The following is a 13,529-nucleotide window of genomic DNA, read 5'->3' on the forward strand; positions in this document are numbered from 1 at the left end:
TTATAATTCCAATGTGCAGTAAATGACAGAAAAGTTCAACCATTTACCTTCCTTCTGTGAATAAAGGCTTTTGAAGATGCCAGACCTGTTGTGAGATGGTTCAACGAACAGCAGAGAGTTGGCGGAGGCTATGGATCGACTCAGGTAAGAAGAGACTCCTCTCTCCATCTTGATCGCTCAATCCTGTTTTAGATTATCATTTATTTTGTTCTGATTATTTTTTCCCCCCCACCTCCCTCTTGTTTTACTAAAGGCCACCATCGTGGTGTACCAGGCTATATCCGAGTACTGGTCCAGTGCTATAGAACCAGAATATGATCTGAATGTGAACATTTTGTTGCCGGGCATGTCAATGCAAAGGTACAACTTCAACAGGGAAAACCACTATGCCACAAGGACATCTAAAGTAAGCACAGACACACACACAAACTCACAAACAGTGGCGCATTAAGGTGGCAATGTGTGAACAGATTACAATTCTGCATGAATATTGTGTGTACTTCCACAAATACAAAAAAGATCTATAAACTCTCAAAAATATATTGAACTATAAAAGTGATCTGAAAATACAGAAAAAACTAAAAAGTAACTATATTACTAAGATTTTGAACTTTTGAACTACATTTTTACGAAATCTAAAGTCACGTGTGGATCTCAAGTCTTCCAAGGAGATTTGCCAGATTTATCCAATTTTCGGTCCGTAGTTTTAATTTGTATATTGCACATTTACACACAGATTGTTGATCTCGTCACACAAATAATATTGGTATAATACTTTAATATCTGCTTATCCTTGACTGTGTGTGTTTGTGTTCATATTTAAATTCTCACAGATCAATGATATCAACCAAAACGTGACAGTGAGGGCCGAGGGTTCAGGAGAAGCAACAGTGACAGTGAGTAATATATTTTTGTATTTTATACTCTGAGTTTTAGTCACAGTTAATAACTGATCTGTCCTATTAAAAAATCAAGATGTGACCATATACCCTTTTAACCTTATAGTTATATCAACCTAGGAGTTATATCAAAATATTGCACCTTCTCTGTGTGACAGATAGCGTCGCTGTACTACACTCTACCTAAACAAGTGGAAAGTGATTGTCAGAAGTTTAACCTGTCAGTGCAGCTCATCCCAGGTGATTTAGTGCCTTCTGTCTCTTCTTCATTTGTTGTACCTTACTCTTGAGAAACAAATTAACTAAATAGAAATACAATATTTTACTCCTGCAGAAACAATGGATGAGGACGAGAAGATATACAAGCTGAGGATAGAAGTTTTGTAAGTACAACCAAGGCAACACACACATGGCTTCATTCATAACATTTTCTAACCAGCTATTTACAATATTATTATATTTCACAATCTGTATTAAATATTCTGCTTCTGTTAATTACCCTTTTCCCTATCTCCTTAACACTTTAATTTCCTTCAATCTATTCTGTGTACAGGTATAAGGACAAGGAAAGAGATGCAGCAATGTCAATTTTGGATATTGTCTTGCTAACCGGCTTCACCGCTAACATAAAGGACTTGGACTTAGTAAGAACTTTTACAGATACACATTAACCCACAACAAATGCACTTGTCAGGGTTTCTGTTAAGAGAAAAAATATGTGTATTATGGTTAGTGGTCTGATTATGTGTGTGTGTTTAGTTGTCCAAAGGACATGCCCGCACCATTGCAAAATATGAGATGGACAAAGTCCTGTCAGATAGAGGCTCACTCATCATCTACCTGGACAAGGTAAGACGTCGCTGTTTCCTTCCTCCATACTTTTCCTCTCTGCCTTGCTCTTTGTGTATTTATCTCTATCTCACTATCTTCAGGTTTCTCACACACGACCAGAAGAAATCACTTTTAGGGTTCATCAGAAGATGAAAGTGGGTGTCTTACAACCAGCGGCTGTGTCTGTCTATGAATACTATGAGCGTGAGTCTTAGAGAAACCTATGTGTGAAAGAATATAACACTGTCATTAAGCAGGCATTATTATATGTTCAAGTATTTCATGTATATTTTATAAAGTACCAAAAAAACCTGTTCAAATATATTTTTCTTCCAATTCAGAAACACATTGTGTGCAGTTCTACCATCCAGAGAGGAAAGGTGGACAGCTACTGCAGCTCTGCAGAGATGATGAATGCACATGTGCTGAAGGTAAACGGGTCAAAACGGGGGGTTACGTATTGTAACCCTAGTTATATAAGCACAGGCGAGGCCCTCTACTGGACTCTATGGGTACTAATCTCATCCATGATATGCGAACATTCACACACTGAGTTGCATAAACGTAGCCGGCCAATCGGGGCGAGCCTACCTGAATGCGGAGCGCAGGCCCACAGTATATAAGGCGGCTACACCTCCTGACTGTCATCCTACACCCTCTTCAGCGAGCGGCATAGGAAAGACAGGGCCCCTAGGTAGAGGGCTCCGCCTGTGCTTATATAACTAGGGTTACGATACGTAACCCCCCGTTATATCTCACACAGGCTCCGCCCTCTACTGGACTCTATGGGTACAGTGGGTGGAGTCCCGATGGATAAACGCCCTGTCGTCCAACAACATCGATCCGCCACACTGCCCCTGACTGGCCTTTGGTTAACAGCCACCGCACCCCAACTTCCCGTCATCCGGTTGTGACCGAGGAGAAGTTGGGGCAGCAGCTTACTTGGCTGGGTAGAGCCTAATTGGTCTGAATAGGCTCATAGCTCCGCCCTGCAGGTGCCAGCGCAAGTGACTATACACTGCGCACTACGTTCCCCAGGCCCCTAAGGGGAGAACGTAAGTGCACCATGTCCCCCACACTCACACACGCTTACCTCGTGTAGAGTGTGCATGGATCATAGTGGGGAAGGCTCTTACAGGCCCCATACAGGGCTGAAGGGCTCTCCCCGCCTGCCTATGGGCGGCCGGGGAGAGCCCTCCAGCCCTGTATGGGGCTTACTGTGCACCATGTTCCCTGGGTCCCTAAGGAGCATGGGGGGAACATAAGTGCACCATGTCCCCCACACTCACACCCGCTTACCCCGTGTAGAGTGTGCATGGACAATAGTGCACTATGTCCCAGAGGGGGGGGGAGGGGGGGGGGGGGGGGGGGGGGTCAGATACTAGGTTAGATTTAGCTAGGGGGCCCTTAGTGGCTGCGGGGCCCTAAGCGGCCGCTTATGTCGCTTAATGGGTCGGGGTGGCTCTGCTCTCCTCCGCCAAACCTTCCATGAAAGGAAGATTGGCTTATGGGGAACCTACATTAAAAGGGCCGATTTTCTGCGGAGGTCCTTGAACGCACCGCGGCCACTCTCGGTGAAATGCATTAATCGGAGCTATTATACCAGGCAAGGTGTGTTCTCTGACAATAACACGCCAGCTTTAGCGTCTCTGAACCTGCACAGTGCTTTGACAGCACTTCCTGCGCTTTATTCCACTCAAATGCGCGCGCCCACCTGCTGCTTCCTTTACTGGAGTTACAGCGGGGCGGCGAGACAGTGTTCTATCTTCTGAGGATGAGCAAGAAGCAGCATCTTACGGCCAAGCTGCGACTTCTCCCCATCCATGACTGAGGAGATCCAAAGAGCCCTTCCGTAGACACGGGGGCTCCCAGGAGATCATCACGGTCTTTTTTTGGAAAGTGCCACGCGGTGTGATCCCACATTTCTATGGAGCTTAGTGATGCCTAGAACTTGTTGTAGCAAACACTGTGGTGGTGGCTTAAAGCCCACCTCCGCTACGCGCCGTTCGTTTGTAAGCCTGGTTATATTTAATAAAAGAAGGAATTCAAAACACCGGAATAAAGGTTATAACAATAATCTGATTTTACTGGTAAAAAACAAAACACTTATACAAGTTTACAGAGTACTCTGGACTTCCAGTTCTACCGCCGTGCGATACAGGTATCGGGACCAGCCAGTCAGAAACAGGAAGTATTTTACATGCATAAACAACAGTATTCATATCCATATTTTGGGGCGGAGATGTGTTGACTTCTTCCTTCCCATTTTACTCCGAAGCGAATCAGAGAGTCCGTGGGGAGGAGCTGTGTGAGCTGCTCACTCCCCCAGGTGTTTTTACTGGTTGGATTCACTTCTGGTCGGGTCCAATACAGCGAATCAGAGTTCTGGGAAAAAGTATGTTTTCTTCTGAGCAGAGCGTGAGATTCGGAAGTACACAAGGACAGAGTCAATCTTTATCTCTGCACCTATATTCACTCCTTTACTTTCCCAAGGAATATTTCACACAAACTATTCTTTCCCAGACAACCAAACATTGTACACAGATATATTGATGCCCAGAAAGGACCTTGAAAAGAATATGTGTGTGTGCTGGTGGGAGGAGGTGTATGTGTGTGTAGGGATATCTGGGTCAGTGAGTGTAAGTGAGAAAGACAATATATATATGGGATTACTTAAAACAGTTCAAACAATACATGTTCACTAAAATACAGTTTAAAATAATACATGTTTACTTCAATACAGTTTAGAACCATATCTGTTTACTTTAAACTCCAGGTGTATGTCTGTGCCGTATGTTTTATCTTTGATTGAGGAACGCCGAGCTCCTTAAACATGTCTCTTCTTGTCTTCTTTCTTCTTTTTCTCTTTCTTTTCGTTTGAGCGGTGTTGAACCCATTACCATGGTTAATGTTATCTAATATTTTGAAAACTAGATGGCGTAATGGGACAACACATATAATGATCTCCCTGTTGCAGGCTGGTGATTCCATAGATACACTGGTGGATGAGGAGGGAGACCTTGTATTCAATCCTCAGTTCTACGGGGAGCCAGTGTAGTGTTTTAAGGATGGGGGTGATATGATCGTATTTGCGCACCCTCATCAGGATCCTAGCATAGCTGTTTAGAATGTACTGGAGCTTCTGGATGCTTTTGTTAGGGATCCCGATGAGGAGTGCATTGCAATAGTCCAGCCTGGAGGAGACAAAGGCGTGGACTAGCTTTTCGGCGTCAGAGTGAGTGTGGGGCGGAGTTTGGCGATATTCCTGAGGTGATAGAAGGAGTTCTTGCACAGCTGTTTAATATGGGCATCAAAGGTCAGATGGGTGTCCATTTTCACACCCAGGTTGGTGACTGTTGAGGAGAGGGTAATGTCCTGGCCGGAGAAGGTGATGGTGGTGATGGTGGATGACCGAACCTGGTGTGGGGTGCCAACTATAATGGCTTCGGTCTTGGAGCTGTTCAGTCTCAGGAAGTGTTGCTTCATCCACGCCCGTATCTCCTCCAGGCAGGCAGTAAGTGTGGGTGAAGGCAGGGCTGCAGAGGAGGTAGGGTTGATCCTGAGGTACAGTTGGGTGTCATCAGCGTAACAATGGAATGATACTCCATCCATGTCGGCTGATGGTGATATTTCTCTTTTTGATTATAATACTGATGAACGTTCAAAACAAAGCACTTGGCAAGTTACCGTTTTAAAAAGCTTAATAAGCACCGTAACTTTCATGATATCATTTCTCGGTCATAATCGGTTGTTTCCGTGAACGGCCGAATGTTGTGTGACGGCAAATGCTGCGGCTGCAAGGCATTGTGGGGCAGCATGTTATCCTCTCCTTTCGTAAAGGGAGGTCCAGTGATTCCTAAGCTAAAGGAGGTTATAAAGGAAGTTTGAAACCTCCTTTCCTATCATCTAGAGAATTCGAACGGCACTTGTCACGGCTGCCACTGAGGGACTTCCGGGTCATTTCACTCCGTTAGGAAGGTTCCTAAGAGAAACTGACTATTCGAGTGCAACCCAGCTCTCATAGGAAAGAACGAGACCCCGCCTCCCACGCTGTATCCAGTTCTTATTATACATCCATGATATTGGCACAGAGTCCGGCGCACTTCTTGGGGGCTTGCTCTGACAATTCGACCGCAGCCCGGGGTTGCGGTCGAATTGTCCATTTTGCTGTACGCTAGTAAGCACGCTGATTAAGCCTCGCAGCAGGGTTACTGCAACTCGCAAATATCTCTCTCTCTCTCTTTTCTCTTTTCTCTCTCTCTCTCTCTCTCTCTCTCTCTCTCTCTCTCTCTCTCTCTCTCTCTCTCTCTCTCTCTCTCTCTCTCTCTGTGCGCAAATGTGCCTTTTTTCAAATGATCCGGTGCTCTTTTTTGGCGGGGGGTGCGCATGCGCACCTGCGCACCAGTTATGTGCAGCCCTGAACATAAGCACCTGCAGTCTAAAAAACTCACTAATAATCTAAATTGTGATGGAAATACAGCTGCCATCATCCATTCTCATGGACTAATGTAAACATTTGATCGGATGTGTTATAACTTTATGCTAATTGTGTCTTTCCAGAGAATTGCAGTATGCAGAAGAAGGAGAGAATCAGCAATGATCAGCGCGAAGCTAAGGCTTGTGAGAGTATTCAAACCAGCAAAATAGATTTAGGTAAGAGAGCGTAAATGGATTGAATTTACTCAATATAGTACTTTTATACCCCAAAAATGTATGTGTTTATGATTGTGAGATTTGGAGAACATGTGAGCAAAAATGAGCTTACAATCTACAATGTGTCTGTCCTCAGTTTACAAAGTGAAACTGGAAGTGTTTGAAGACGGTTTGTCCACAGACATTTACACAATGCGTGTACTGGAAGTCATCAAAGAAGGTGGGTGTCTATAGCTTAAATGCCTAAAATGGAGTAGCCCCTGATGTTTCAAAACCGTAGGTGACTTAACAGTTGGTTTACCTCTTTTTTACATTTTGTGTGCACATTTAATCTCCAGTAAGACAATAAAATAAAACGTTTAACATTTTGGTAAATGCATTTATGTCAGGCAGTTGGATGACAACACCGTGTTTTCATGTTTGTTCGTAAAATAAGATGTTCGACTCGTTTTTGCACTTGATCATTTTTACAGATTGCAACAAGAAAAGTACAGGCTCAAATAAGAAGACTGTGTAACCTTTAGTGCAGTGGCGGTGCCAGAGATTTTCTTTTGGGGGTGCTGTGGGGTAGCTTGACGTTTCACAGAGGGTGCTCAAACATTTAGGGTTTTCCCTTAATCTACCGGGCGCTACAGTTGAATTTTCTACTGCTACACTCCCCACACGCACATACACAGTACACAGTCTACAATGAAGGCTCGATAATCAGCTCACGGCATATAGGTGTAAGCAGGGGTAAAGTGCTATTTTTATAAGTGGGGGGTGGACCTAATATCCTCTAGGGGGGGTCCGGGGGCATGCTCGCCCGGGAAGATTTTTTTTTTTTTTAGATTGAAGTTAAAAGCATCAATCTGGTGCACTTTGGGAGCAAAATTAAGAGATCTATGGATACATCTCTCAACACCCATATGAAACAGAACTGTAAACAGATGTACTTTTTCTTTATGGATATTTTACAAATCACTCCCCTTTTAAAGTGTATTCTTGTTTTACTGTCATATAGTATTTCATAACTGTTTTTCATTTATTCTCTAACTGTTTTATAACTATAATGATCATATGAAGGTGTGCCTCGGAAATAATTGTTTACATAAATCGTGACCAAACCGTTTGAGACCCACTGAGATAACTTAGACTAAAGTTAACTATCTAAACACTCAGAGAGTCCTTTAGCTCACCTGAGTCCCTCAGTCTGTCAGGACATTCCCTTCACCTTGTTGTAGAAACAGCTCCTTATATCCGTTAGTGCAGCTAGCTAAACAGATGCTATCAACACGGTCCCTGGCACGGTGTGCTCTCTCTCTCTCGCTCGCTTAATCACACTAAATGCACGCCTGCCACACACACACAGAGCCGAGCTTGAATGAAACACAGAGACCCAGAAGTACTTATTCTGTACTTTGGCATATTATTTTCGAATCAATCATTTTTCAAATTATGAATTTCACACGTAAAAATAAAAAAAGACACATACATTTCTTGGGGGGTCCTGCTACTTGAAGAGATCCCAGTTCACCTCATGGGTCCTGCCGTGGTGCCCTTGAACAAGGCACAGGACAGACCCCGCCCCGCAAAAGCTGCGCCGCATTTCGAGTTGATTGTGATTTATAAAAAGGGAAACCGGCGTAGGATGTGCCGTACGCAAGTCCTGTGCCGGTACGCAGTCTTTTTTGAATCGGAAAGTGTCGGTGCGTATTTATTTCCTTTGTCCTACGTAAGCAACCTTCCCACGCCAATCCTACGCAAGGCTTTATAAATGAGGCCCCAGGTCATAAAGCTCTGGTTGGGATTTCTTAAAATGAAACTTACAAAATATATGGTAATTGTTTTAAAATATCCAATGTGTTAGCTGTTGAGAAAGACTAAAATAATACAGATCAAATGCAAATTACCTTATTTACACATTAAAGGTGGGGTAGGTAAGTTTGAGAAACCGGCTCGAGATACACTTTTTGTTATATTCCATGGAATGCTCTTAACATCCCGATAGCAATGAATATCTTAAGTGCTTTGACAAAAAATCCATAAAAAAATAGAGTGTCACTGTGATGTTAGCCATGGCTCTGAGGGGTCAAAGCCAGGGGCGGACTGGCCATCGGGACGTTCGGGACGAATCCCGATGGGCCGGTACTGAAGTGGGCCGGTCGGACGATGTGGGCCGCTCGGATAACTCACTAGCACCCCCCCCGTTGATAATTTAATAATTTACCGAGGTGGGCCGGCGGTACCGAAGTGGGCCGGTCGAGAGTCCCGGGCTGATTTGTAGTCCCAGTCCGCCCCTGGTCAAAGCCGTCTCCATGTGTGATTCACGCTACAGTAGTGATGTCACTAATACTATATTGCGGAAATTAAACAAAGCCGTCAAGCAGAGGGGGGAGTGTGGGTGAGAAACTCCCTCTCAAGGGAATTTTGGGATTTGAGCCTTTGCAGACCATTTACATGCCTAACCTACATTTACAAACCTATATAACACACTGCAGGAAAGGGAAAACCCCAAAAAGCATTATAGGGCCCCTTATAACTTTTGGCAAGAAGGCAAAAAACTGTGTTTCCAGAAACGTGATTCAACCGGATATGTGAGAATAAAGTACTTTTGTTTTGTGATTAATCATTAGCTATCAATTTGATCCTCACCTTTTCTTTGTTCTCCTAATTTTGAATAACAGGAACGTTTGATGTGGGTCCTCTGAATGAACTTCGCACATTCCTCAGTTTTCTGCACTGCAGGAAGTCTTTAGATTTGGTTGTTGGCAAAACGTACCTTTTCATGGGAACATCAGATGATATTCACAGAGATGATGCACATCAAACGTAAGTTTGTTTGAATCTGATGTGTGGTGTGGGAATTTAAGATCTTTCTGTTTCACTGCTTTTCATACTAAATAAAGTAAAGATGTGTTGTACTCACTTACTGTTGCCATTGATAGAGTAATACAGTATCCAGAAGGAGGAAGGAGGCTTTCTTATGTTATGTTTGAATGTTACAGATAGCTGTTCACATGAAGACCTAACGTGTTTTTCACTCTGCTCTCCTTAGGTATTGGTATGTACTTGGAGAAAGAACCTGGATCGAGTACTGGCCGATAGAAGCTGAGTGTCAAAGTGATGAACACAGACCTACCTGTTTGGGCATTGAGGAGATGGTTCAGGGGTACCAACTCTTTGGATGTCAGCTGTAGTGAAACATAAGAAAAATAAATTGTTTTTGGAATTGTTTATATGTTTACAATATTCCCATCTTGTACGACTTTCACTGCTATAAGATGTATGGACTTGCAATGTTGTAGTGTATTGATTCAAATACAATTATCTTAATCTCATTCTCTGTGTCTTATATTCATATCAACTTTTAGTTCATGTAGAAAATTAGACAAATATTTGACTGTTTTGTTGGTTAAAGAACATCCCGTGTTCCAGGTCTCTTGGACCTTCGTGGCCTCTTCACCACACACACGATAATCCCTCATCTGCTCCTGGATCTGCACAGTGGCTTATTCTCCTGTAATGCAGGCGTATGAAAAGGTGATCAGGGCACTTCATCTTCCCGGGGATTTCCTCGTGCTCTTCGTGTCTGTCGGATCTGCTCTGATTCATCAGGTTGAACTTTCTGTTTCCCATCAGAGAACTTATGAGGGGATTCATCCTGACCTGTACATCCAGCGAACAAATGTCTTTTTATATTTCAGCAGCTTGTGGTGTTGATTGGAGAAAATTGGCAGTGCTATTGATTTCTTTCAATTTTTTAAATTGTGGATCATTAAAAAGATGTAAGGATTTTCAGGTTCATATCAGCATTTACTGCTTCTACTGGGACATGTCTCCATGCTTTAATGTTCAAAAAGCTATTTATTTTTCTCATCCTGCCTGTGCTGCAGCACCTCTTTTCACCCTCTGTCTGAAACCAGGGCCCAGTCTGCTCTGATTGGTTAGCTGGCTGGCTCTGTTGGGATTGGTCAACCGCTTAGAGACGTCCCGCCCCTTAGCCTATCACCTACAATGTGTTTGTGGGAGATGTCGGAAAGGGAACACAGGGATTTTAGCCTTTGTAGACCATTTACATGCACTAAAACCTATATAACACATGTTTCTGATGCCAGCTGTGGTGTTTTCTCTGTCCCTCCCTCCTTTCCTGACCCTTTAAGACGACAGTAGGGTGGCCCTTGTGAGTCGAGTGTGGCTTCCTGTGGACATCTTGTCTGTGTGAGTCCAGAGGAGGGCTGGCGTGGGGGATTCAGGGGTTCACCTCTGCCCCAGGGGGTTATGGACAGGAACCTCTGGGACCTCTGCCCCAATGATGGCTGACATTCGGCGTCTATATTTCATCCTTGGCGGGGGCTATATTTGGACGTTGAGGTGGGCACAAGTCACGGCTGAAATAATAAACTGAACTGACAAAATTATTGATGATCATTTAACTATTTGAGCAGGCAAATCCCAGCAAAAGTTAGACATTTTCGCTTATTTCATACAAATAAAATAAAAGTATTCAGGTTCAGATATGTAATTGGATTTTTACAGTTTTTAAAGTAACCCGTATAAGTTTAATTATAAACAAGAAAACAATCTGAATCCAAATGTAAGATTTGAGACAGCAGCACAGGAACCTGAAGTCCCATTAATGTGAGACCACAGCGCCACCTGCTGACGACAGGAGGAGATTACAAGTACCTGCCGTTAGGATGAAGCTGCTTACATTTTAGTATCAACACTTTAAATGTGTAGAAATATGGAAAAAAAACACTTTAAATGTGTAATTATTTTCTACTTTCATTTTATCAAAAGAAATGTTTGAGCTTTAACAACTCAATGGATTCACTCTTATTGCCTCCATGCTGTGTATAAAAGTTGTCTTCATTGAACTGCTTATAACTTTACACATCTATTATTGAGAGCTGTCTATCTACTGTCTTTCAATTAAAAAAAATAAAAACAGTGCATGTTTTGTTGTTATTTATTTGGAATAAAGTTTGTTTTAGCATATTTTGAAATGGATACTTGGTCTCAAACATACATTCTGTCAGATATTGTGTCATTTCATTGAAACATCTTTGGTCATCATCAGTCTTGGATTTGCTCTGGTCTTTACAACAACAAACAAAGGAATGAAAAGCATTGTGTTGACATTGAATTATTGCTTTATAACTCAAACTCAAAGCACAACAGTAGCCAGGGGACACTTGTTGTGCTTGTTGACGTTGTTTCATAATTGTGTTTTGTTAGTATATTTGAAATGACTAGGTTAGCTACGTTAGCTAGCTAGCTTACAGCAGATCTGCCATAATATCAAAAAGAATCATGCGATCACATTGTTAAAATAAGCGGAAAAACTCTATACTTTATGCAACACTTTCAATAAACCCTGCGCATGTTTCTTTAACCCTCCGGTATCATTCGATTGGACTACGCAAATTAGTCATTCGGGACAAAAATGTCCACTGAAAAATACTTTGATAAAATCATTATATTGTAGCGACCCTGCATAGGGTGCTGGGTGTGTCACTCAAGCGTCCCCCGTCTCTCTGCCAATCACGGAGCTGCACAGTAATGCTGGTCGGTGTGCGGGCCTGTGGTTGGGGGAGCAGAGGGGGGAGGGCTGGGGTGTCGTGACGTTGACCCTGCTGTGAGTGTGAGTTAGGGAGTGGAGTAGAGAGTAATGACAAACCTGTAACCTGTAACCTGAGCTGGATTCTATAACCGTAAGCGAACAAAGGAGTTATTAAAGACAATCACTGGAAGCCTGTTTCCGACTCCCTTTGTCGAACGCTACAATATTAAAAGTTTTTTTTCAGTTTTTTCGGCTCAATCTTTAAAGCAACTTCAGCCCTAATCAAAAATACCAAAAATGTCATAATTTTCAGGATTTTAACCCTTTAAATGCCATTTTGAATAAATGAAATTGCTGTTGTTTTTCATGATAAAAACAGAGAAAATGAGTTATTTTCCATATAATACATATCTGGGGACTGGCTCTTTCTTTTTTATCACAGTCTTGGATATGTCAAAGATTATCAACAACATTTATTTTGGTGGATTATTAGTTTTTGCCCAGAATCAGATTAAACAAAAAACTCACACATTAGCCATTCGGGACAAAAATGTCCACTTCCAAAAACTGCTATAAAATTATAACAGATTAATATGTTTTTAAACTTTTTGGGGTTAAATCTTTCAATCAACTTCAGTCCTGATCAAAAATACCAAATATTCAATTATTTTCAGGATTTTAACCCTTTAACTGCCAGTTTGAAAACATGAATTCGGTTTCTGGGCCTGTTGTACATTACATGTCATTTGTTAGACGCTTTTATCCAAAGCGACTTACATACTCAATACTGTGGGCAATCCCCACAGGAGCAATTTGGGGTGAAGTGTCTCAGGGACACAACGACATGCTGACTGCAGTGGGACTCGAACTTGCTATCCCCTGATTCGAAGTCCAGCACACTGGGCCTGTTGTATAATGGGGCCCTGCCAGCCATTGGAATACATGTATGCAACTCATGTGTAGGTGTGTTGGTATGGATGTGTAAGAGTGGTATCAGCTGAGAAATGTGTGTATGTACAGTGTGTGTGTGTGTGTACAGAGACAACAATATACAGTAGATTTAGTTTACAGCAAGTCGCAGTTTTTGCCTCATATCTTTCTCTCTCTCTCTTTTTCTGACTCCCAAACTCATACACACTCGTACATATTAAACCTCCTTATACCTTGTGTGTGTGAGTGATTGTGTGTGAGAATGAGACAGGACTAAGTGTGTTCTCATGGCATTTTGTTTTTCATTTGTGCTGGGAAAAGTACTCCGGTGTGAAAGCGCCTAATGTGGTGGGGACCTAAATGGCACCAAATGCTAGGAATGGTCTCAGTAGCGTGTCACGTGTGGAAGATCCATACACAGCCACAACAGATTGGCACCTCCTCCTTATGCTGGTCACCAGCCTGTCACACACTGCTGTGGGATGGCATCCCATTCCTCAACCAGGATTTGTCACCAACATGGTTGCGTTGGTCACTCTGGCACGTACAGCACGCCCAAGCTGATCCCACAAGTGTTCAATTGGGTTGACGGTTGAGGTCTGGACTCACGGCAGGCCATTCCATCCTCTCCACATTCTAGAGGTAGCCTACTCTGTGATGATCCTGGCTCT

General features: G+C 42.8%; 1 protein-coding gene across 1 annotated transcript in view; it reads left to right on the plus strand.

Annotated features, from left to right (window-relative positions):
• LOC117481718 (complement C3-like) overlaps positions 1–10,159 on the plus strand; it is a 30,453-nt gene extending 20,294 nt beyond the window's left edge. The window contains exons 30-42 of the mRNA XM_034129564.1: positions 67–144; positions 254–406; positions 834–896; positions 1,058–1,139; positions 1,234–1,282; positions 1,453–1,543; positions 1,659–1,748; positions 1,832–1,934; positions 2,072–2,161; positions 6,291–6,383; positions 6,520–6,603; positions 9,050–9,194; positions 9,421–10,159. Coding sequence (XP_033985455.1) covers positions 67–144; positions 254–406; positions 834–896; positions 1,058–1,139; positions 1,234–1,282; positions 1,453–1,543; positions 1,659–1,748; positions 1,832–1,934; positions 2,072–2,161; positions 6,291–6,383; positions 6,520–6,603; positions 9,050–9,194; positions 9,421–9,562 — 1,263 coding nt within the window. The 3' untranslated portion in view covers positions 9,563–10,159. The remainder of the gene's footprint in view (positions 1–66; positions 145–253; positions 407–833; positions 897–1,057; positions 1,140–1,233; positions 1,283–1,452; positions 1,544–1,658; positions 1,749–1,831; positions 1,935–2,071; positions 2,162–6,290; positions 6,384–6,519; positions 6,604–9,049; positions 9,195–9,420) is intronic.
• The last annotated feature ends 3,370 nt before the right edge of the window (positions 10,160–13,529 follow it).

The sequence above is a fragment of the Trematomus bernacchii genome, unplaced genomic scaffold, assembly GCF_902827165.1.
Source record: "Trematomus bernacchii unplaced genomic scaffold, fTreBer1.1, whole genome shotgun sequence".
Taxonomy (NCBI): domain Eukaryota; kingdom Metazoa; phylum Chordata; class Actinopteri; order Perciformes; family Nototheniidae; genus Trematomus; species Trematomus bernacchii.